We start from the raw sequence: 27,069 nt of genomic DNA, 5'->3' as shown, positions 1-27,069 counted from the left end.
ATTATTTTTCTTAGTCATTTAAGCAGATTGGGACAGAGGTACCAGAGGTCATGAGAAGTTTACTACAGTGCAGTGAATAAATGATTACAGCTGAGAGGAAGACTAATTTTAAATCTAATGGTCAAACTCATTTTAAATAAGTTTTCAATTTTGTGTTCATCATCCCAGGTGAGTGGTTTTTTTTTTTTTTTTTTGACTCTGATGTTTTTCTAGCCATTTGCAAGAGGGCAGGTAGTGTGTTCATATGAATACCTTCCATCAAATTGAATAGCTAGTTCAGTTTCTATGGAAGGTAAGTAACCCCTCAATCTGACCTTTTCTTTTACACAGATGTGCATCAACTTTTATCTTTAAGATGATGACTAACTTATAGCAGCTAGAATATTTTAGATTCTTCTTTAATGAAGAATAGTATTTAGGAACAAGGGTTGCAGTGACAGTTTTATGTGTCTAGGTCATGTTGTGCAACAAAAACACTGAATTTTAATAAAGATTTTAACAGGGTATTTTTTCTACAATAACATGTGTTTTAAATATTTTATAATTGCTTTACTACTTCTTTAAAATTGTTTGCAGAAAAATCACATACTTCTTCTGTTGATATGAGTATAGATCACTGTCCCTTTACATTGTGTTCTGGTGTTAGTCTAATTACTAGACTGAGGAAAAGTCTGGAAAACCTTTACCCATTAAATTCATATATTTAACAAGTCACAACCTTGAAATCTTGCTCTACCTGAAAGCACTGTTAAAAGTGCTTGGCTATTATTACTGGAGGAAATTTTTAATAAAAGCTAATTAAGCTACAAAACTCCCAAGCGGTTAACTGATTTTAGGGGCTAAATTTCTGGTACTTCTAATTATCCTCTGATGGCTTTACTTAGTGTTTCACAACCATGACAGATGACAATGAAAAGCTGCAGTGAAATTCATCCACCTTGACACTGTGTTAAGCACCGGTTTCTCCCTCTCCAAGTTAAATCAATACTCTGTTTGAGTAAACACATTTACAGCTTTATTAGGATGTCTTGCTTGTTCTGTAACAGCTACTTGAAGCTGTGGTAACAAATCGACTCAACTCAGTTAAACCTAGAGAGCTGGGTAAGAGGCCCATCGATAAGGTTGTTATAAAAATAAACTGCAGGAGATCAGAAAGCTGGAGCAAACAGTCTGGTAAATGTCAATATTTTCCTTTACAGAGGATGACAAAAACAGTGAGATCATGTGGAAAGTCTTTCTTTTCCCCCCTTAAAAATGTTTCTTGTTTCAACTGGATAAGAGCATTTCTACTTTTTGTGCACAAGTCTTCTGAATGACATTTTTGCTTCCTAATTCCCATGTGTATCCAGAACAGGAAACTGATGTAAATATTTGGTTTTTTCCCTGCCATGTCAGATTCTTTATTTTCCTTCATATTGAGAGGCTTATTTTGGTCGTTGGTGACTTTGAAAAATGACCTCATTCAAGTTATCTGGAGCACCTGGGTGGCTAAGTCTTACCTTCTTTTTATTAATTAAACAAAACTTCTGTCATCTATGTTTGGGAGGTCATTGCCATGTAGTATTTACTCTTAATATCTGTGAGACCTGATGTTGTACTTTCCAAATTAGGCCTTCCTTATTTATGTATTTAACAAGACCAGTGTTAGCTTCAGACAGGCCACACAATGTCCTGACTAGCCATAGTACATAAAAACGTCTGTTACCTCTTAGGAGCTAGCTTCCAGAGTGCCGATAGCCCTACCAAACAAGAACTTGTATACCCTCTTTTAGACGTTCACAGGTTGCTCAAAGGACTAACATCTGCAGGACATTCCCACTTCAGTTTGGCTAGCTTAGCCTACCCAGATGTGACAAAGCAGTGGTTTCCCCCAGTGGAAAAGTGCTCTACATGTAAACTCTTTTTCTTTCATTTTCTACGTGGTGTTGTTAGTAAACTTTTGTTCTGTTATGGCTTGACTTCATGTTGACTACCAACTAGTCATGAACTCAAGTAACAAGTTATGACCCATATGCTAGAAAACCCAGATTCTTCTGGAAAAAGAAAAGTCAACAAATGTTACATTTTGGAGTAACTTAAAAAGCTACTTTGCCTGCCAGGGTAAGGTCTGACTTAGTAGATATTTGCATAATGAAAACCAAAGCCCAAGTGGTGTCAGATGCTGCAGTGACTGACATGGACAGGAAGTCAATTCAGAGCAAAGGCTCCTTTGCAATAGCTCAGCACCACACATCCTCCCACACAAAGTGAGCAACTGAGCAGCACGGTATAACCTATAGGAAAATGGCCAGTGCTATAGCTATGAGGATAACTTATTTCCTTTCTCTGGTGACTGAAAATGGAAATCTGTCAAATTCTATCAACATGGCACGGGATACTGCATATGAATTAAAAAACCCCTCCAGATCCCAAAACTTTTATTTATTTTTTTTAAAGATTTTATTTATTTATTTGACAGACGGAGATCACAAGCAGGCAGAGAAGCAGGCAGAGAGAGAGGAGGAAGCAGGCTCACTGCTGAGCAGAGAGCCCGATGTGGGGCTCGATTCCAGGACCCTGGGACCATGACCTGAGCCGAAGGCGGAGGCTTTAACCCACTGAGCCACCCAGGCGCCCCCAGATCCCAAAACTTTTAAATGGCTCCAATTCAGGAAAGACCCTAAAAAGGACCATGAAATGGTGTATTTTACTCATAGACATAATTTGCCCTTCTGCCCCAACCCCTTTCAAAATACTGCTTTAAAGATCATTCCTCTTCATGAAACAGAAATATACACTTCAGGTTAGAATTTGAATTTTCAACCTAAAGTGTGATCTCTTGATGTGGTTCCCAAAATACAAGTATAGCATATGCTTCTGTTTATAAATGAAGTCAAACATCTTGGATACCCACATGCCAAGAAAAAGTACATCAAAGTCTTCTACCCATTTGGGATATTGATTCTTGACCTATGTATTTCCAAGAAGACTATATAATAGATTGCTTAACAGACAAAACTTTCATTTGGGTTATTAACATGTATAATTACTGGACCATGAATTAATGAGTCAGGAGATCTGGCTCCTAGTATTGCATATTTGCAATTAACTCCCTTTCTTTGGGACTCACTTTCCTCATCCATCAAATAGGGACTGCTGAACAGATCATGGTTTTCATACTCAACATTGCCTATTCCAGGGAGTTATTTTATGAGCCACCAAATAAAATGTAGATGAGGCCAAATGAGGATTTGTTTAATCTCATTTCATTCTGATTCAGATAAGACCTCATTTGAACCATAGTTTCATGACTAAAAACTGTTTAAAAACCTGAAAACCAGAAAATATAATTTTAAAAAATACTCCCTTCCAGAGATGTCTGGGTGACTCAGTAAGTTAACTGTCTGACTTTGGTTCAGGTGTTGATCCCTGGCTCAGTGGTGATTCCTGCCTTCTGGGTCCTGAGATCAAGCCCCGCATTGGGTTCCTTGCTTGGCAGGGAGCCCGCTTCTCCCTCTGCCTGCCATTTCCCACTGCTTGAGCTCTCTCTTTCTCTCTGACAAGTAAATAAATAAAATCTTAAAAAAATATATTCCTTTTCAGCATTAACATATTAAATAATACAGTTTAAAGCAAAAGGACTCATCAGGACAAGGTCATAGATGCTAGAATAAGGAGATGATAGCAAGCTTATTTATGTGCTTTATTTATGCCTTAATTCATAAGCAAGATAACTAGTACTGTTATTATTTAACTCAATTGAAAAACTGTTATTTGACCAATTGACAATTCCTCAAAGCAGGGTGGTTCTAAAATTTTAAGAGCGTTTGATGAAAGAAACTGGTTTTTAATTTGCCATCTATTTCATGGACTAGATATAAAATAAACATATCTCATCTCTATAAAATATCAATGTTATCTGCATAATTAAATGAAAAATAAATTAAGAGCCTGTGTTCATACCACAGACTTGGGAATTCATATATCTGAAGTGAGAATAGTTGTAAATTTAGTAATTGTGTAGCTAATTTTTGTTTTATTCAGACCTACTGATAGTAAATAGCTTTATAATATCAGAGGTTATGTTTTATATACATTTTCATATAAGAAGTTTGGCAAGTTTTGTTTTCGTTTTTGTTTTTAGTTTTTTAATTTTTAAATTTTTTGGCAAGTTGTTTCTAATGACTTATTTACCACAACTAAGACTTCTGTTAGGTCCCTGGGTTAGCTAGGGTATGCATTAGCACTATGAACATGATTTTATTTATTTTGGTTTTGTTAATTACAAAGCTGATAAGTGATATATTGTACCAAATTCAAACATAAATGAGACAAGATTTAAAACTGAATACATTTAGCTTCATGAAAACTTAGTATATTGCTCCTACCTTTTTTCATCTTGGTATTGGCTGATAGAATCTGTTGGGTCATAGACAGGCATCAGTCTATGGATGAGTGTTTAGAAAATCATTTTGCTAATTTTTCCTCCCTTGGAGGGGAAGATAAGATGATATACTAATAGAGCAGCGTATAACAAACTAACCAGAGGTTAGAACTCTGGGGTCAAACTTCGAGTATGAAACCAGGTTTTCACTGTGATTTTAGACATACTTAATCTCTTGTACCTCTGAGACTAGTGGAACTCCAGCTGAGCCTAAGCCCAGTTGCCAATCAACAGATTTGTGGAGCTAAGTAAATGGTTGTTGTTTTAGGTCACAAAGTTTTGGGGGTAGTTTGTTTATGTATACCACTAATACATGTTGTATGAATCAGACAGATAGGGTAGGTAAAATTGACCAAATCCATGTAATAGTAGCTGGGGCCACTAATGAATTTAAGTTAGTTCCATTTGATGCACAATTATTCTAGACCAGGAAAACTGATACACATATATTTTACCACGTCACTATTCTAAGAAAATTAACTTTGCTTATGACATTTCCTCTGGTTCTCTGCCACTAAATATAATGTTATAAAATCAATATTGTTTTCCTGGAATAAATATTTCTTAGTAATCTTCAAATATAGGAAACTTAGGCTCATATTTGAGCTTCAGGTTCTGATAGTCTACATGGCTCAAACTATCTTTGTCTTATCCAAACCTCCAGAAGACAAAGTCCTTTGAATTCCATTATCTATTTATAATTGCCTCTAGGTGGAGGTCATCCAGGATACTGAATCTTTGAGGAAACATTCATGTTTGTGAGAGATTCCAGACTTTACAACTTAAAATCATCCCGTATTCCATTTGAACTAAAGTTACTTCTCTTTTTTGTCATGGCTTGAGAAGCATCATTACCTCTTTTAACCAACAAAGGCTTAAATAATCTTAGGAAATGTTCTTGAAATTTATTCCTGGTCCCACATCAGCTTTTCTAAATATTTGGAGGTTAACACTAGAATAGCATGTCATGAAGTGTTCTATGAGTGTGCAACGTGTGAATCTTCTCTTCACTTCCATGAACTTGAGCTGCTGTCTTTGATGAGTTTCATATTCCTAATGATGAAGTCAATTTCATACCTCATTTGATAGTTTTATGGAAAATTACTGCTTAAGAATAAAATACCAAAGATCTCCTACTTAAGACAGGAACCAGTATTATTGTTAAGATACAAGGAAAAGTATTATTGTTTCCTTGGGTATGGATGTGGGTAGGAGTATCCAGTTCTCATCATGGTTACCGTTAGATAAATTCTCTGCATACAGAGGTCCTATGAAAGTTCTGATTTTTGAGTGAATTAGTGTGAGAAACAACATATTTAAGTTATTTTCTAGTTTTCTGAGTTGGACAGCTAAGAAGAGAGGTGGTGCAGAAAAACATCACAAGAATTCTGCACCACTTCTTTGCAGAGCACAATTTAGCAGCAAATAAGAAGAATGGGAGAGTAAGCTACACATGTTTTGGGAACATACAAGCAAACAAGGCGAGACTAGAAAATACAGAGATAATTTAGAGAATCCCCATGACTCTCTGCAGTATAGCCATATGCTATAAGAGAAGGAAATAGCATCCTTGTTTTAGAAACTTAAGTCTTTTTTCCTTAACCAAAATGTTTTGAAAATGAATTAGAAAGTAAAATCAATGCTTCTTTTTATTAGATGGGAACTAGGATAATTATTTACATTGGGATTGCTAAGTGGCTTTAATAGTCATGTGTATGCTGTAGGTATTATCTTTTAGGGTATTACATTTTCCCTGCTAAACCTGTCATAAGAAACTGAAAAAGTATTAGAGGTAGAACAGTTACGTTACTGTCATTCAAAAGAAACTGTTCTAAGCTATCTATGGCTCTCAACCACGTTTAACGAAGCTTTTTAAATCCTAAGAATGTTGGTCTTTGGGTGAGGTCTTCAGTCTTTTATCTGAGAGCTATATATATGTGCTTGGGTATAATCTGTCAAAGGCGTACTCACTTTTAGTCTAAATATGATTTGTAGGTCTAGTCCATATTCCTACAGCTGCCATAAAACATACAACTAAATCATATTAGATTAACACAGGCTGGTATTGACAGCCCACTGGGAACATATTGATTAGGTCCTCTTTCATGTTATTTGTTATGATTTTTCTTCTCAGTTTCATTTACTGGGAAGACACAGGGGAAGAGATTTCACCAGGAACAATGACAGTGCCTGTCACAAAATGTTCTCAATGTTTCCATTTGTTACTATGGCAGTGACAAAGAGGGTTCCAAATGAAAAGGCAGACCTGCTGTGACAAAGCACAGCAGGACAACAGGAAGAAATTTTCTCCTGACCTGGGAAATTAGGAAATCACACTTAGAGATTACAGAATTGTCTCCATTTCCAAGGGTACAATCGTAGCACTTGGGCTTTTGAGGGAGCATGTGAAAAGGGTTGTTCCATCAGGCCTGGCTACGGACAAATAAAGGGCAAATGTTACAGAGTGCTTAAGATCTCCAAATAGAACAAGGAGGCATCCTTGCAGAGGCTAGAGGGAATTGTCACTGTTACTGAACCCCTGAGATGGAACTATGAATTTAGTTTATGTACATGTGGGGTACTCATTTTAAAATTATACATGAAAATCTATGATGTACTATAGTCATATATCTCTTACGTGACTAATAAGAACACATGGCACTCTGGTACTAGGATATGTAATTAGCACATGATAGATGAAGTGATGCTTTACCCAAGAACTTGAAACGGGGACTGGAATACAGTTACGCAAAGTCACCAAAGACAGAAATATTCTTAAGCCAGCAAAACTTAAAAAGTAATAGGAGGAATAGATTATCTAAAGATAGAATGTGTCAATTGGAGAGGAGATATGTTAATCAGGCAATAAAATAGACCAAAGAAAAAGAAACTACATAATAAATGCAAAAGTTGCCATTGCCTCTTCATTCATGTTCAAGGTAGAGAAGTATGTTTCAATAGCTGGAGTATTTCCAATCCTAGTAGGAAGGCTTTCTTCCCTAGTGTAGAGATGGAAGTAGGGGTTTTTAACCAATGAATTTTTTTAGTACTTCCAACTGATAAAACCATCTCTATTGTAAGATGGGATGCATTAGCCTGGTGCTATTAAATGGTTGATTCATACAGCTCCTTGTATTTAGATTCCATGCTGACCCAGCAAGTTTATGATCTGTCTTTCTGTATCTCTGTAATGCAATCAATTCTACTGCTTAGCAAAAAAGCTCCTGGTTCAAACTCACCAGGGACTATAGTCCTTCGATTATTTTCCCTTTCCCTTTTTTTTCCCTGCAACAGTCTTACCCTAGAGTCCTTAGAATCCTATCAGATAACAAAAGCTCCTGTTCAATACATGAAATCATCTATTCAGATAACAGAAAGATTCTCTTTGGCAAAACCCAGCTTTTGTTAGTAAGGCTGGTCTGTGGCTCTCTGCCCTAATGATGAGATTGCCCTATAAGTTTAGGGAAGCAATACAGTGCAGTGAGTAAGAGCACTGACTCTGAAGCCAGACTGCCTGGATTGAATCTTGGCTCCGCTACTCTCTAGTTATGAGACTTACTGGAAGTTACCTAATCCCTCTGTGTCTCAGTTGTCTCATCAGTAAAATGGGGTTATTAATAGCCTACTGTAGGGTCTTCTGGGTGGCTCAGTCGGTTGAGTCCTAACTCTTGATTTCAACTCAGGTTGTGATCTCAGGGTCATGACATTGAGCCCTGCTTTGGGCTTGGACTCGGTGGAGTCAGCTTCTCTCCCTCTCCTTTTGCCCCTCCCCCCTGCTCGTGCACACATGCTTACTCTCTCTCAAAGAAATAAATAAATCTTAAAAAAAAAAAAAGCCCTACTTCAGTGAGCTTTTATGAACATTAAATGAGTTACTATATGTAAAATGCTGAAGATGCTTACTGGCTAGTAAGTGCTACATAAATGTTTTCTATTGCTATACTGTATAGCTTGACTTACACAGAATGTGCTAAACATGCCAACATAAGTATTTCAATGCTAAAATGACATTAGAGTGTTCATGTCATTGCATGACTTAGTCTTTCAGGATCTGATTATCCTGGAAACTGATCAGAGTAGGGTTAAAGTGAGAAAAATGGCTACCAGTAAAGCCCTGCCTACTGTCAGCCTGCCTTCCACTTTCTCTATAGTGATTTCAACAGCATGTAGTAAAACCTAGTGTTTGGATCCAAGGTATGATGAAAGTGAATTAAGTGAGGAAGCTGCCAACATATTACACAAGGGGTTGACAAATTAGAGCCTGAGGGCCAAATTCAGCCTGTGGCCTGTTTCTGTATAACTGGAGAGTTACAAAAGGTTTTATGTTTTTAGAATGTTATAAAAAACCTAAACCAATAGCAAGCAAGCACACAAACAAACAAAACAATAATAATATGCAATACAGCTTGTACAGGAGTTGCAAACCTAAACTATTCACTATCTGGTCCTTTACAAAAAAAAAAACAAAAACACATGTGGCTCCCTGTTCCATACTCTTCCCTTACTATTTACTTCACTGTACCCTGACAATAAATACATAGGTATAGAGTGAGATTAAAAAAAGAGGCTGAAAATCCTATAACAGTGAGCCCAAGTGCTTTGGTGAGGTAGTTCATTTATTATCCTCACCACAATACAAATGGGTAGCTAGCTATTCCACTTCAGTACCTAAGAATGACTTCTCTCTCCCTCAGAAAGTCCATACATTCTTACCTAGTATTGGGAACATTATAGGTAGTTCGATGTTCGTAAAGGAATCTGTTTTTACAGGGCTAGGTAGCCCAGGATCCAGTTCGTGACTAATTAGGTCACCATTGTGACCTATGATGGCTTCACAATGTACCCTACTAAACATAAAAAAAAAAAACAACAACAGAATATTTACTGTTTTAAATATTTGAAGTACTTAAATAATGCACACACAAGTGGTAAGTTTAAAGGTTAAGTACCGAGATTCCTGATTTAATCAATTTTACACAAGAAATCCATAGTGTAGGGGCTGGGAGGGGAAGAAAAAAAAGAAATCCATAGTGTTTCCTTAATGTATTACAGAATTTAGTCCAATTCTGGATAAGATATTTTTAGCCTACATGGATTTATAGGTCTGAAGAAATGCAGCTTAGGAAAAATAGCTGGAAAACATTCTAATAGATGAGGAGGCCTTTTAGAACCAAGACACAAAGATACAAGCATGACAGTAAAGTAGAATGTTATCTGTGGTATGTACTCTTTCCAAAGACTAGGGCATGAGGCATGTGATGAGTCTACTGGTTAACAGCTCATTGAAGAGTAGGCATGAAGTTTCAAAGAAGGAAATATGAGAAAGTTCTGTTGGTGAAAAGGATCCTTAAGACAAATGAGTATCTATATTTGAAACAATACTATGTTAAAACTATCATATAATTTAAATTTCCCATGGCTCAAATTATCTTCCAAGGAAAGGAGGATAATCAATAGTCAATTCTATTTGCCTTTGTTCCTTGTTCAACTCAATGTTGTAAGAAATAAAAGAGATCAAGAGGGACTCTTCTGGATTATCATTCGGGAATCTAAAGCATTCTAGGGACCACTATCTAGCTTAACTACACTTAACTAGAAGTGGTTTAGACATATCAAAAGAACTTTTGAACCAGATTTTAGATCAATCTGATTCATCAAGCCAAGAATCTTCCAACTGTCTTCATCTTAGAGTACTTGTTCTAAAAATGACCTAGTTCTTACAAATTTTGCCATTTTTTACTAACCCTGGACCAGAAAAAAATTTAACCCTTCCTAGTACATTTATGAACACTTAATTACTGCATTAGAAACAGAGGTTTTAATCAAATGATACAATCTGAAGACATCATCCTTAGTTAATATTCACCACAATTTCTTTTAAAGAACAACAATGTGTCCACACTTAAGCCTGAAGGCCCAAGAATATACTATATACTGTACTTGATACAGCTTGTTTATGCAATATCCTCCTAGACACAACTAAACTTGTGAAAATGACTGGAGTACAGCACAACTGCAAATTATCGTTGAGCCCAAAATAAGTATTTTTCCTATAGTAAAATATCTTCATAATACAGCAATAGCAGCATATGAAAACAACATTAGGAGTTAATTATTTAAAAGATGAAATTATTAAATTCATAAATCTTGGCTATGTAGTAGAGGCAAGGGTTAAAGGAAATGTTTAACTTATAAGTATGAAATAAATGAATCCTTACCTCCCACAAATGCATCTCCAGCTCCATTGGTATCAACAATTTCTTTCTGGTCTTGATCCAAGACAGCAAAAGCGGTGACTTCACTTTCTGCAAGTAGAGCCAAAGAAAGGCAGACTGACGTCTCTTTGTAACACTCAATACAGAAACTCACCTAGTAAAGTCTGAAGCTCCTTCATCATTCATCATTCAAAGAGAGAAACAGCATGAGTTCCATACTCTGTACATGAGTACTTAGGAATTAGGGTACAAAGTCATCTGTAAACAATCCTTTTTTGGGGTAATTTTCAGCACACAGACACTGTATGTGTTTTGTTAGAGTTTATACCTAGATAGATCAAATATTGTGGGGATCACATATTGTGGGAATGGCTGTAAACCACAGCAGTACATTTTTGGACAGTATAAATACTTGAACAGAAACTATGAGGCAAAGAAAGTGTTTTTAAGGACAGGATCTCTAATAAAGCTTCCAGCCTGACTGCATTCTTGGCAGTGAAATCTTGGATACAGTTAAAGAGCTGTAAATTTAAAATATATAAATAACAAGTCTTGGGTGTTTCTCTACAGAAAATCACAATGGCATAATAAAAACATAACTACTATTCTGTTATAATTCTTTATGCCAATGTTAAAAATTACTGATTTTATTTGGCTTATTACAAAAAACTGAATCCAGTTACTTTTTACAAAGGAGTCACTATTTCCTTTAAACTGTCTGTCAACTAGCAAGAGGGAAAGCCATTTACAACAAAAGGGACAGTGCAATGGGTTCTTGTCTTACAGCAGTCTGGACCAGGGTGGTTGTTTTGACTATAAAGTAGCCTAATACAGTCCTTTAAGCTTGGCACATGACAGTGGAATGGAGTTATCTGTGATGAAATCTGGCCATCTGCAAAAGATTGGACAGTGCTTTTTATTGGTGGCTGGAACTTCTGAAATCACAAATTTGTATCCGTCATGCGGACAGATGTGGCCAAAACTTGTAAACTTCAGTCTCACCTAAGATCAAGAGAGAGGGAAAAGGAGATACTGAGCACTGTAGGGTCTTAATAAAGAACCTAACAATCTCAAAGAGCATATTCTGTCCTTTGTTACCTGGTACTAATGGATATTTTCTTTCTTTCTTTTTTTTTTTTTAAAGATTTTATTTATTTATTTGACAGAGAGAGAGATCACAAATAGGCAGAGAGACAGACAGAGAGAGAGATGAGGAGAAGCAGGCTCCCTGCTGAGCAGAGAGCCCTATGCGGGACTCGATCCCAGGCCCCTGGGATCATGACCTGAGCCGAAGGTAGAGGCTTAACCCACTGAGCCACCCAGGTGCCCCACTAATGGATATTTTCAACAGAGATAAGCACAGATATGATAATGAAAAAAAAATCCTACTGGAAAGATTGACATTCAAGAAGAGGATTCTTCACTTAGTGATCCCTTTTGACTATATGACTGTAGATGCTAAGAAGACTCCATATCAGAAACATCTATTTAAACTCCTTAAGTGGGGCACCTGGGTGGCTCAGTGGGTTAAAGCCTCTGCCTTCAGCTCAGGTCATGATCTCAGGGTCCTGGGATCCAGCCTCTCATCATGTTCTCTTCTCAGCAGGGAGCCTGCTTCACCCTCTCTCTCTGCCTGCCTCTCTGCCTACTTGTGATCTCTGTCAAATAAATAAATAAATAATCTTAAAAAAGTTAATAAACTTCTTAAGTAATAAACTTTCCACACTTTGTAACACCAGGACCTACATGGTAGTTAGCAGGATCTTGATTAATTGGAAGTTAAGGCATAAATATCCAGGATTAAATTTTCTAGGGAGTATGCAGTACACACTGCTACACAGGAAAAAAAAAAAAAGTAATCAGACTTTACTAGAAATAATTAAAAAAGGGCTACCGTCTGATTTAGGAAAAAGGACTATATCATAAATATTTATAAAGAAATCTGATTTTATTACTTCCAAATACAAGTCATACTATAAAGAGAATTAACAACTATAAAGTCAAAACAAACAGCCACTAAATAAGTAAAATGAGCTAAGTTAATGACGCTATTTACCATTTATAATAGGGTTACATTATGTAATAATAAAATATGTCTATAAAACACTTTAGGTAATGTAAGTGTTAATTTTAGGATTAATTACTGGATTATAGATTTGAAAAATAATTACATACAAATGGTAAGTAAGCCATAATTAGATATAATTCCTTGAGTTTTTTGTTCGAAAAATCATGGATTTTTTGTGGGGTAAATCTTTATTCATGAATAGAACCTAATTCAAAAGGGAAGAGATTAGTTTGAACTTTGTTCTTGAGAATCATCACTTCTTGGTCTAAACTACTGCAAATTCTAAATGAATGCAGTTTTCTGGATATACTTGAGATATATTCTTGAGATGTTTTATCCTTAGGTGATATAAAAGTTCAATTTCTTGTAATATAAAGAATTATTTTTCATCTTTTCTACTTTTTTTTAATGTTCAACTAGCCAGCATATAGACATCATTAGTTTTTGATGTAGTGTTCAATGATTAATTAGTTGTGTATAATACCCAGTGCTCATCATTACATGTGCTCTCCTTAATACCCATCACTGGGTCACCCTCTCCTCCACCCCCTCCCTCTGTAACCCTCAGTTTGGTTCCCAAAGTCCAGAGTCTCTCATGGTTTATCTCCCTCTCTGATTTCTTCCCATTCAGTTTTCCCTTCTACCCCTGTGGTCCTCCATGCTATTCCTTATGTACCATATATGGGTGAAACCTTATGATAATTGTCTTTCTCTGCTTGAGTTATTTCACTCAGCATAATCCCTTCCAGTTCCATCCATGTTGATGTAAATGGTGCATAATCATCCCTTCTGATGGCTGAGTAATATTCCAATTGTATACATGAACTACATCATCTTTACCTATCTGTTTATCTGTTGAAGGGCATCTCAGTGCTCCTTCCAGAGTTTGGCTATTGTGGACATCTTTTCAATTTATTAATGCAAATAAATATATAAGAATTTCAAGACTATACTTTTGTAGCAACATGGATGGGACTGGAAGAGATTATGCTGAGTGAAATAAGTCAAGCAGAGAGAGTCAATTATCATATGGTTTCACTTATTTGTGGAGCATAACAAATAGCATGGAGGACAAGGGGAGATGGAGAGGAGAAGGGAGTTGGGGGAAATTGGAAGGGGAGGTGAACCATGAGAGACTATGGACTTTGAAAAACAATCTGAGGGTTTTGAAGGGGTGGGGGGGTGGGAGGTTGGGGTACCAGGTGGTGGGTATTATAGAGGGCACGGATTGCATGGAGCACTGGGTGTGGTGCAAAAATAATGAATACTGTTATGCTGAAAATAAAAAATAAATAAATAAAAAGACTATATGAGAGCTGTCATGAATTCGTATGCATACAGTCCAGTCTCTATTATCTTCTGTATCTAGAGTTATATTATGAGAGCTCCTTTCAAAGTAATGACCCTGAAAGTTTGCAAGATCCTGAAATGTGTTCTAAATTATTGAAGGATTAAATAATATTCAGTAATATTTAAGTTCAGTTACATTGCTGGAACTTTTCTTTTTTAAGACTTTATTCATTTATTTGACATAGATCACAAGGAGGCAGAGAGGCAGGCAGAGAGAGAGGGGGGGAGGCAGGCTCCCCACTGAGCAGAGAACACAATGAGGGGCTGGATCCCAGGACCCTATGATCATGACCTGAGCCGAAGGCAGAGGCTTAACCCACTGAGCCACCCAGGCGCCCTGGAACTTCTGATTTTTTTTGAAATGAAATGACTAAGTCAATTTATAGAGCTATTTATTTATTTATTTAAAAGATTTTATTTATTTATTTGACAGACAAAGATCACAAGTAGACAGAGAGGCAGGCAGAGAGAGAGGAAGAAGCAGGCTCCCTGCTGAGCACAGAGCCCAGTGTAGGACTTGATCCCAGGACCCTGAGACCATGACCTGAAATGAAGGCAGAGGCTTAACCCACTGAGCCACCCAGGCGCCCCTAATTTATAAAGCTATTTAAAACCCCCCACATGGGGCACCTGGGTGACTCAGTCCGTTAAGCATCTGACTCCTGATTTTGGCTCAGGTCATGATCTTGGGTTGTGAGATCCGCCCCACATTGTCTGTCTCTGCTCTCAGCATGGAGTCTGTTTGAGATTCTTTCTTTCCTCCTCTCCCCATGCTCTCTCTCTCTCAAATAAATAAATAAATCTTAAAAAAAAAAACCCACACATAAACCTACACAACTAATTTCACTAGCATAACCTACCCCACAGCCTTCTAGACAATTTTTTTTTTAAGATTTTATTTATTTATTTATTTGACAGACAGAGATCACAAGGAGGCAGAGAGGCAGGCAGAGAGAGAGGAGGAAGCAGGCTCCCTGCTGAGCAGAGAGCTGTGGGGCTCAATCCCAGGACCCTGGGATTATGACCTGAGCCGAAGGCAGAGGCCTTAACCCACTGAGCCACCCAGGTGCCCCTAGACAATTTTTTTGTATGAACAGATGAAATACCTCACTAAATCTTAAGATACACTCATAGGCATGAATCTTATTCAGCCATTGAGGCCCAGAACACTCACTTGGACCTCATTTTCTTAGGTGTGAAATGGGCCTGGAGTAGCTGTGGGAAGAAGTAGCAAAAATAGTTTTATTAGTTGTAGAAAAACAACATTCTGATCAAATGCTTCTAAATAAGAGTTTAAGATAAGTTAGAGCCTTTTATTCTGGTGATTTATTCATTCCATAACTGAAAATCTGTGTGTCCTATTCCCTTTCACCCATTTTGCTAATCCCCCTATCTCACTTCCACTCTGGCAACCATCAGTTTGTTCTCTGTATTTGTAAGTCTGGTTCCGCTTTTTGTTTTTTTTATTCATTTGTTTTGTTTTCAGATTCCACATATAAGTGAAATCATATGGTATTTCTCTTTCTCTGACTTCTTTCACTTAGCACAATACCCTCTAGGTCCATCTATGGTGTTGCAAATAGCCAAAATCTCATTCTTTTTATGGTTCCATAATATTCCAGTACACACACACACACTATGTCTTTATCCATTCATCTATAAGTGGACCCTTGGGTTGCTTTCATATCTTGGCAATTATGAATATAGTTCATGGTACTGGAATAGTGTTGTATGGTGACAGATGGCAGCTACATTTGTGGTGAGCGTAGCATAATACAGAGCCGTGGAATCACTCTGTTGTACACCTGAAACTAATGTAACACTGTGTGTCAATGATACTCAGATAAAAAGTTTTTGAAAAGTGAAGTGTATAATGTGGGGAATATTACTAATACTATATGGAATTACTAATAAAAAGAATTAGTGATTTTTTTAGACCTTATGATCTTTTTTTGTTGTTCAAGTGTTTTTTTTTTTTTTAAGATTTTATTTATTTATTTGACAGACAAAGACCATAAGTAGGCAGAGAGGCAGGCAGAGGGAGAGAGGGAAGCAGGCTCCATGCTGAGCAGAGAGCCCCCTCTTGGGCTCAAACCCAGGACAATGGGATCATGACCTGAGCTGAAGGCAGAGGCTTTAACCCACTGAGCCACCCAGGCACCCTTCATTCATTGTTAAAGATTTTATTTTTAAGTAATTGTTACACTCAACGTGGGGCTTGTAGTCACAACCTGGAGGACAAGTCGCAGGCTGTACTGACTGAGCAGCCAGGAACCCTAAATGATTTTTTATATCTTAAAACAAAACAAAACAAAAAACGTAAGTCAGAACCATTGTTTCTCAAATCTTTCAAAACTTTTTGTTAAGTGAGAAGAGAAAGGATTGGTAATACTTATTATTCATATTTTCCAGTTTTCTATAAAACCACAAAATCACGAGCTTCCTTAAGCAGACAGGAAATAAAAAAGAACAATTCCGTTGATACCAGAGTTGCTTGGTATTGTTGATTAGATAAGATTCGCAGGGCACCTTCATCAAGAACAATGAAATTTAGCTTACTTAAAATACAAAGTAATAAAAATCAAATATTCCCTGGACACTTTATATAAACAAATAACTTACTTTTCACTTTACTATGATGTAAGTTTCACTACCTAACTTAGAAGGGCAGTCTAAGTAGAGTCAAACATCCTCCCATGTGTGTAATGTTATGTCAATTATGGAAAAACAGCAAGTCCGTACAATATCTAACTGAAAAAATGGTAAATAAATTCAGTCACTCAATGCCAAACAACCAGATTAAATGCTTCTGTAGCCTTACCGCTATTAAATTAACTATGTATTTTAGCACTGTATACCTATAGCCCCATGATAATTAATACCCTGAGAAAACTTTGTTCAAGATATGTTAAAATGCCATGTTTTGTCACTACCTATTTTTTTTTTTTTTTTGACGTCACCTCTAAAGTGTAGGAAAGATGGAGAGCAGGATGAGGTATTTTCAACCTCAAGGTAGACTGTAGTCACCATGTCTGCCCCTGCCTCTGATTGAGCATCACCAGGCTTGGAAAAGACAGAAAAGTGATGGCAAAATCTTCACCACAAAGTGAGAAGTATGACTAGGTAAGAAACAGAACTCTTGAGATTCTTAGAAGAGGCTTCTCTACTTTGGCCATTTCTTATAATGAAGTATTTTCCAGAGTATTAATGTTTTTGTTTGTTTGTTTGTTTTTAACCCTTTATTTGGAATTAATTTTAAACTAACAGGAAAGTTTGATGAAAAATACAGAGAACTCCCATATAACATTTATCTGGATTTACCAGTTTTTAACATTTTGCCAAAATTTTTTACATCAATCCTTCTATATATATGTGCATATTATTATTTATTCTTTCAGGCCATATGAGCGTTAAGTTGGTTATATCATTCCCTTTACTTCTTAATAATTAAGTGTATATTTCTAAGAAAAAGGATCATCTTTTAGGTAACCATGATAGAGTTGATAAATTTAAAAACTTAATATTGTTATTTTATCTAATCTATATTCCATATTCCATATTCCAATTTTATTTTATTTATTTATTTTTAAGGATTTAATTTATTTATTTGAGAAGAGAGAGTGAGAAAGAGAATGAGAGGGGAGAAGGTCAGAGGGAGAAGCAGACTCCCCATGGAGCTGGGAGCCTGATGTGGGACTCGATCCCAGGACTCCGGGATCATGACCTGAGCCGGAAGGCAGTTGCTTAACCAACTGAGCCACCCAGGCAGCCCATATTCCAATTTTATTAATTGTCCTAGTGTCTTTTACAGTTTTTTTCCACCCACAACACGATCCAGTCCAGAATCACATGTTACTTTTAGTTGTGTTTGTTTTTAGTTTAACCTTTTGAATAGGTAATGCATACATATAGCTAAAAAATACAAATTTATTAAAAAGTATCCTATTAAAAAAGTCTTTCTCACTTCTTATCTCCTATTCAACCAGTTTCTAATCCTACTGCTTTCTAACCTGATTATCACTGTTACCGCTTTTTTGTATATCCTTCTAGGATTTCTCTTGCATATACAAAAGTAAACATACTTTTCTTTTTTCTTTTTATTTTTTCAAAAGATTTTATTTATTTATTAGAGAGAGAGTGAGTGAGTGGAAGGGAGACAGAGAGAGAATCTGAAGTAGACTCTGTGCTAAGTGCAGAGCTGGATGTGGGGTTCAATGCCACAACTGCAAGATCATGACCAGAGCCGAAACCATCAGTCAAACCAAGAGTCGAGACTTAACTGACTGAGCTACCCAGGCGCTCCACCTTTTTAAATTCTTAAACAAAAAGGTATCTTTCTATGCAGGCTGCTCTGGATCATGTTTTTTCACTTGGAAATCTTTCTGTGTTGGTAAGCAGGAAATGTCTGCATTTTTATTGCTGCATAATAGTCCACTGTATGGATATACTGTAATTTATTTAAGCAGTCCTTTACTGATGGACTTCTAGGCTGTTGTTTTCAGTCTTCTGTTATTACACACAACATTCCAAAGCACTGATGTTTTTAAGTAGACCTTAAATTTAATTATTTTACTTAAAAACCAAGTCAATTATTTCATTCCTAATTTTATAGGGACCTGACATAAGAAAACCAAACTATTATACAAAGAGCATGAAATATTCCTGTGTCAAAGAATAGAAAAAAAGTGAGGATCCAGGAAATGCTTTTCTTTTCATTAGGATACACATACCAGGATATGAGCAAAGACACCCTGTTCAGACTGCCCTAATAAACAGGGTAATGAAACAGTTGACAAATTTTACTAATAATAGAGATTTATAGAACAATCCTAATTAACAAGGACTTTTGGGGAATGAAGCGCTCTGGGTTAATTTAATTTTCTGGTTAACTAAAGAAAAAGCAGAAAGTCTTTTTAGTTAGAAATCTTTCTAAATGTATTAATATAATAACATACCATGACATCCCTGCTTTAATTAGTTTAGTTTATTGAACTGAATGAAATTTTTCTTTGATAATAGAGAAACGTACAGCACATGTTAATGTCATTATTCTGAACATCAATTCCTATTGTAGCTCTAAAGGTGTAAGTGCTTTCATGAAAGGCAGGATAAATAGAATGGTTAGAAGAACACTGGATTAGGACTCAAAAGACCCATGGTTTTAGTCTGGTTTTGATCCAGCTACTTTATTCAACAAATGCTTATTAAGAGCTTATCATGTGTCAGGCACTCAGAGACTGGGAATATAGATGTGAATAGGACAGACAAAAACCTTGCTCTCATGGGACCTACATTCTCGTGAGCATAGACAGTATACAAGTAATAACAACAACAACAAAAATGAACAAGATAATTGGAGATAATAATAAATGTCACAAGAAAAACAAAACAGGATGATTTGATTAAGTATGACTGAGGAGGTGAATTCATTTCGATGGGTGTTACTTCTTTGCTGAGGAGGTGATGTCTGAATTGAGACTTCAGTAGCAAGAAGGAGCCAGCCATGTGAAGATCCAGGTGCAGAATACACAAGAGCAAAGGCTCTGGTCTGGCAACAAGCATGGTGAAGTTAAGCCTGTTCAGGGTTAAGAAGGCCACTCTAACTCAAGTGTAGTGAGTGTGGGGAGATCTGAGTGTGTGTGTGCATGTGTTATGTGGGGAGGGGGTTGGTAGAATTTCATTCTATGTAAAATGGGAAACCATTGGAAGGTTTAAGTTTTTTAAAAAGATTTATTTATTTATTTTAGAGAGAGGGAGCATGCATGTGGGTGCAGGATGGGGTGGGGGGTAAGGGGCAGAGGGAGAGAGTGAGAAAGTGTCAAGTATACTCTGCTGAATGCAGAGCCTGATCTGGGGCTGGATATTAAGATCCTGAGATTGTGATCCTGAGATCACGACCTGAACTGAAACCAAGAGTTGACACTTAACTATGCCACAGGCACCCACCATGGTAAGGTATTAAGCAGGTGAGTGACATGATCCTATCTTTGATTTAAAAAGATTATCTGGCAGGGACAGAATGGTGGGAGGTTTGGAGTAGAGTCAATGATGCTACTTTTTAAGACCTTGCACAAGTAACTACGCAACCTACCCAAGTTTAACTATACTTAGAAGATGAGAGGAATGCATGGGTGGCTTAGTCAGTTAAGCTTGGGACTCTTGATTTCAGCTCAGGTCATGATCTCAGGGTCATGAGATTGAGCCCCATGTTGGGCTCTGTGCTCATACAGGAGGCTGCTTAAGATTCTCTTTCTACCTCTACCCCACCCCCTACTTGCATACATGTGTACTCGCTCGCTCTCTCAAATAAAAACATTTTTTAAAAAAGGAAAATGATAATAATCGTTCTAGCTATTTCCTGAGGTTCTTATATGGATTAAGTATTAACATTATGAAAGCACCCTTTCAAATATAAAGTACTATACAAGTTTTTTAAATTCTTAAATACTGTTTAATACTTTTCTCCATTTCTGTGTATCACAACACAAAGATTTTGCTGCTCAGGATCTCTTATAGAGAGGGGCTATGTCCCCCCACCCCATTTATGTGTTTGTAGGTGTAAATGTAATACATGTTGGTATACACTGGTACATAATTTTATAAAGTGTTCTTAGGAGCTTATTTTCTTCAATCAGGTAACACTTATTTGTAAGCACTTGCCATGCGCTCCTTATACTCTGCTAGATCCTTCGGGGGAGATATGGGAGAAATTTCAAGACATCATCTATCTTCTTAAACAATTTATTTATTTATTTATTTATTTATTTATTTATAAGATTTTATTTATTCATTTGACACAGAGAGATCACAAGTAGGCAGAGAGGCAGGCAGAGAGAGAGAGAGAGGAGGAAGCAGGCTCCCCGCGGAGCAGAGAACCCGATGCGGGACTCGATCCCAGGAGCCTGAGATCATGACCTGAGCCGAAGGCAGCGGCTTAACCCACTGAGCCACCCAGGCGCCCCTGAAACAATTTATAATCTAGACAGAAAGAGAAATCTAGCACATGTGAAAGAATTTGTGAATATCATACAATGTAATATTTATTATAACTGCAACAGGAGTTTAAAGAAGGAAAGAAACAATGTGAGTTTAATTAACTGGAGATGGTTTCATGAAGAAGACAACTTAAGCTAGGTTTTGAAGATGTGGATAGTGAAGAGGAGAGGAAATAAAGGTATATATATTCCAGGAGGCACAGAGAAAGACACAAGTTTAAATGTAAGGTAAGGAAAGAAATAATGCAAGATGGGAGGGGTCCAGCCATCTCAAGGAAGACAAATGTTTAGATTTAATACATCAAACAATGGGATGCAACTGCAGTTTCTGAGCTAGCAAAGTGACACTGAAATGCTTACTGTGCACCAACTGCTTTATATGCTTCCTATCATGTATCTTTCACTGCAATCCCACGGGTTAAGTAGTATTGACCTGACTTTATAAATGAAGACACTGAGGCTCACAGAGGTTGTCAACTGCTCAGGGTCCTGTGACAAAGAATTTTGGGACCCCCCTAAAAAAATGAGAGAATAAGATGGGATTCCAAAGTTACCATTTGAGCAATGTTGCTATCATTTATTTCTGAAAAAAGGGTGATTATGGAAAAAAAAAACCAAGATTTTGATTAAGCAGTATGCAGCAGTTATCTGACATTTAAATTCCCATTCTAAACCTTGTACTGGTAACTAAATTTGACCAAATTAAGTAGATAAATACTCCACAGAGGACAGAGGCAGTATAATATTGTATTAAGAATATATATCAGACTGCTTGGGTTCATATTCCCAATTACTAGTAAATTCCCATTTACTAGCTCATAACCAAATCAAACTCTTTATGCCTCAATTTTCTCATGTGCAAATAGGGACAATAATAGTAATTATCTCATAGTGTTTCTGTGAGGCTAAATCAGTTAATAAATAGAGAGCACTTAGAGCAAAAGTTGGCACATAGTTAGCATTTAATGAATAAATGGACAAGAATATTATTAATTTTAAAATAAGACTCTTGGGTATAGGGGATTGAGATCACACTTAAAATTGCTGCTACTGAAGGCATGGTTTTGATATGGAACACTACTATCGTTGTTTGCAGTAAAGCCTCCCAGTTTGTTCATGTTTTCTTTGAATTTTCTACAAATGTTTCAAGTAAATGTCAGTTAAAATCTTCAGTGCTGAATATAGACAGGTAAGAAAGTAGAAGAGTGTTTGCTTTGAATATGAGAATAGTTTTCCATAGAAAAGTAACTGAAGTGGAGCCTGGGTGGCTTAGTTGGCTAAACATTCGACTTCTAGTTTCAGCTCAGGTCATGACCTCATGGGTTGTGAGATGGAGCTCTGCATGGGGTTTCATACTCACCTGGACATCTGCGTGAAGATTCTCTCTCTCTGTCCCTACCCCCACTCATGTGCAAGTGCATGCTCTCTCTCTCTAAAGTAAATAAATAGATCTTAAAAAAAATCATTAGAAAAGTGACTAAAGCCAAAACACAATGATAAATGGAATTACTGCTTTAAAACCTAATTTCCCCTTTGTTTGGTGTCTGCCTGCCTTCCTTCCTCCCTTCTCTCCAAGGTTTCTGATACCTTTAATATGTTCACTACATGAAGCATATCTCTTTAACTTTACATTAAGAAGTTCATTCAAACTGTTCTCTGTTTTTTTCTATGCACTTGCTCCATTCTCATATCTATAAAAACTGGCTTCTTCTGTGGCTTAGCTCGTATGTCACTGGTCATCTATGGACTGTCTAACCTTGTTGAGATTCCTAGCCCTGATTCAATCAGCTGTGTGGATTCATGGCACAAACCTTGCCTACTTAGGTAAGAAGGCATACAGGAAAGGCAATTTGACTGATGATCTTTAGTACCCAGAACTATGCTTTGTGCATTGTAGGTGCACAATTTGTTGAATGAAGAGACTGATTTTTCATGAGTAAAAATCTGATCATGCTATTCTGTTACAAACCCTTTGATGGTCTCTATTGAAGTCTTAACTCTAGGACATGAATCTAGCCTGCTGTTTAAACCTTATCTTTCGTCATTTCCTGAGTTGTGACTGTTTCTCTGTCATGCTCATAATTTTTCAAACGTGTAACGCTGTTCAAAGATTTTATTTATTTATTTGACAGAGAGAGATCACAGGTAGGTAGAGAGGCTGGCAGAGAGAGAGAGAGAAGCAGGCTCCCCGCCGAGCAGAGAGCCCGATGTGGGACTCGATCCCAGGATCCTGAGATCATGACCTGAGCTGAAGGCAGTGGCTTAACCCACTGAGCCACCCAGGCGCCCCATGTCACGCTTTTCAAAATACCTATGTACATAATACCTGCTTTATTGCTCAAATCATCTTTCACTATTCATTCCAAATCTCAGTTAGGTTGTCTTCTTGGACGCAGTTTCTGACTTCTCAAGGTCTTGCTTAGAAGCAGAGCTAACTGCTTCCTCTTTTATGCCATCATTTATAACCTTCACGTATCTCTAAGAAAGGACTTATCATATTTATAGTTTTACTTTATTTACAATCATTTTTCTCTACTAAAATATGAGCTCCTTGTGGGTAGGAATCACAACTTAATCATAGTCCTAGGATGCAGTAAGTGCTCAAAGACAGTTATTGCTGAATGATTATTTCTACTAGATTTTAATTTCCTTTAAGACTGGTCTCTTTTCGGATGTTGGCGAGGATCTGGAGAAAGGGGAACCCCCCTACACTGTTGGTGGGAATGTAAGCTGGTGCAGCCACTCTGGAAAACAGTATGGAGGTTCCTCAGGAAGTTGGAAATAGAGCTAGCCTATGACCCAGAAATTGCACTAATGGGTATTTACCCCAAAGATACAAATGTAGTGATCTGAAGGGGCATGTGCACCCCAATGTTTACAGCAGTAGTGTCCACAATAGCCAAACTATGGAAAGAGTCCAGATGTGCATCGATAGGTGAATGGATAAAGAAGGTGTGGTACACACACACACACTGGAATACTATACAGTCATCAAAAAAACACAAAATCGGGGCGCCTGGGTGGCTCAGTGGGTTAAGCCTCTGCCTTCAGCTCAGGTCATGATCCCAGGGTCCTGGGATCGAGCTCCACATTGGGCTCTCTGCTCAGCAGGGAGCCTGCTTCCTCCTCTCTCTCTGCTTGCCTCTCTGCCTACCTATGATCTCTGTCAAATAAATAAATAAAATCTTAAAAAACACCCCACAAAATCTTACCATTTGCAATGGCATGTATGGAAATAAAGGGTATTGTGCTAAATGAGATAAGTCAATCAGAGAAAGACAATTATCATAAGGTCTCTATGATATGAGGAATCTGAGTGGCAGGGTGGGGGTTGTGGGGGGTAGGGAGAGAAACCATAAGAGACTCTTAATCTGAGGAAATGAACTGAGGGTTGTTGGGGGGCTGGGGGAAGGGATAGGGTGGCTGGGTTATGGACACTTACACATCAGTGTAAGACTGATGATTCATAGACCTGTACCCTTGAAGCAAATAATACATTATATGTTAATTTAAACAATTTTAAAAAATAAATATATTTTTTAAAAAGACTGGTCTCTTTTTCATGTAGTAGAGTATGAACTCATGATGTATTTCTGAATGATTTTTGAATAAGTGGTACCTAATTATAACATACTTCTCTAGGTTAGTTTATTAAACCAAGTAAACTAAAGGTTATAGTTGTCCATGATCCTGTGTTTTAGAGTTATGAGGATTAATCTAGCATTCTAAATGCTTATATGAAAAGAAATCATAAAAGTACTTGAAAATCAGAGGGTAATACGCTATTTCAATAGTGAATAGATTCCACCTTGTGTAACTTTTCCTAAAAATCTTTCCAGATCTAACTGTGCTAAACACATCCTGGAGAAATAATAAAAATATATGATTGGCACCTTCAAGCAAGTTGCTTTCCATAATTCACGAATGAAGGCACTTTTATGTATCTTTTTATGATTCAATAAACCTAGGTTCAGATCCTGTTTAAAGATAGAAGGTTCTGATACAGGGACTTGGAGTTAACTTTTAGATTGCATCAAACCAGTGTAATCAAATCTATCATAGTGACAAGGGTAGGGTTCACCTCGTGAAGATACCATATAAGTCCAACCAACATCTGTATGTATATGATTCTTCCTTATAAATAAATCATAGGCTGTTAAAACTAGAGCAGGAATAGGCATTTGTTACATAATTTGGACCAAGGCCATGGTTATGAAAAACACCAAGTGACCAAACATCAAACATTTTCTTAAATTTTTTTTGTGTGGTTTTGTCCTAATCACTGCAGTAGGAGGATACAGGACATTACTGATATTCTAAATGTACCCCTTCTTAATGTCGTGTATTTCCTTCAGGTACAATAGTGAAGATTTTCAAAACGATATGCATATGCAAAGCTGTTCTCTTTTATTAAAGAAAAAGCGATCTATGCCACTACTTCTAATCATGGACTTCCCATTAGTAAGATTTCTGTCTGAATTGTTGACAATGGCAATGGCAAATGTTTATGAAGTTTATGAAGGAAAAGTTGCATCAGATATGACGGGACCAGTGCCTCCTTTTTTCTTTTCATAGACCAGAAGAAATCTTAGAGCAAGAAAGCAATGCTGAAATATCACTGACATTTTAGTGCAATCTGGTTTGCAGGAATGATAATGCTTCAAGGTACTGCCATAGATTTATGCTGAAAGAAAAAAATTTTTTTAAATATTTATTTATTTATTTGACAGACAGAGAGAGAGAGACAGTGAGACAGGGAACACAAGCAGGGAAGTGGGAGAGGGAGAAGCAGGCTTTCCGCTGAGCAGGAACCCGATGCAAGGCTTGATCCCAGGACCCTGGGATTGTGACCAGAGCTGAAAGCAGACGCTCAACGACTGAGCCACCCAGTTGCCCCAAGAAAAAGGTTTTTAAAATATTCTATACTGTACAATAAGGTTAACATTCCCCAAAGTATGAGGTCAATTTCAATGGATGCGCTGACAAACATGGATAAAAGTTATAAGAACTATCGTCCACTACACTAAACTGGAATCACAGATAACTTGACAACTTGCAGTATAGTGATAAACACCAGTAAACAACCATTTTACCCAATTTAAACAGAATACTTTTCTTTATTGAGTCATTTGCCTATCTCTCTTGCACTTAAAAGTAGATTAAAATGTGTAAATGTATGGTTAATTACCTGTTTAAAAAAACCCTTCTCAAGTACCATATTTTACAATGCTTTTAAAGGCTGGTTGTATTTTTGCAGCCTCAGATATTTAACAGTTGCAGGAACAGTTTAAGGATCATACTCATGCCCATCAGGAGCTTAAGAAGAATGGCATAGTCCTATTTATTAAACTGATAAAGACCCCATGTCAAAGCAGGCTGGTGTTTGTCATCTAAACACTGTGCCAATTACAGCAGTTCCTCTCAGTATTGGTCCCACTAATGATCCTTAGCTGGCGCTTCCATTTCCCTCCCTAAGGTATCATTTTAAATATCTTCCCAAGTCACCAAATCATTCTCACCCTTAGAGAGAAGAGAAGCTGTTAGGCGTCATAACTTTGCCAGTTATGTTAAACTACTAACAGTTCTTCCATCAAACAATACCAGAATCAGTATCTTTGTTTCTCAGACTGGAAGAAGGTGGCAGACAATTCAATATAGTAACACACCACATTGCCTAGCTATTATATCACATAGCTATTTATACTTTAGTCTCTGTAAATGGTACCTGTTAGTCTTGGCCTATTTTTAGAAAGACAATACTATTTATACTTCCTCAGATGACCCAGAGACAAGAGACAAATTGGTCAAGCTATAGCAGTTAGTGTAGTAAGGCTGGTGTCATTAATTTTGTGGTATGTGAAGTTTTAATGTTGGTTACATCTGGACAGAAGAAATTTGTGCTGTGCTAGTTACTTCTTTGAATAGACAAAGTCCTGTACCCCCAAAGAAGTAAAAGAAGCAACAACAGGGGCACCTGGGTGGCACAGTGGGTTAAAGCCTCTGCCTTCGGCTTGGGTC

The 27,069-nt window shown here is 37.1% G+C and overlaps 1 protein-coding gene across 2 annotated transcripts in view; it reads right to left on the bottom strand.

Moving 5' to 3' along the window:
* The window catches only part of ADK (adenosine kinase), a 538,857-nt gene that overhangs the window by 28,654 nt on the left and 483,134 nt on the right, over nucleotides 1–27,069 (bottom strand). For both annotated transcript variants that reach the window (XM_032311698.1, XM_032311700.1), the window contains exon 10: nucleotides 10,642–10,728. In XM_032311698.1, coding sequence (XP_032167589.1) covers nucleotides 10,642–10,728 — 87 coding nt within the window. The remainder of the gene's footprint in view (nucleotides 1–10,641; nucleotides 10,729–27,069) is intronic.

The sequence above is a fragment of the Mustela erminea genome, chromosome 14 (assembly GCF_009829155.1).
Source record: "Mustela erminea isolate mMusErm1 chromosome 14, mMusErm1.Pri, whole genome shotgun sequence".
NCBI lineage: Eukaryota > Metazoa > Chordata > Mammalia > Carnivora > Mustelidae > Mustela > Mustela erminea.
The sequence above is the reverse complement of the archived record's forward strand: the minus strand, read 5'-3'. Positions and strand labels throughout refer to the sequence as shown.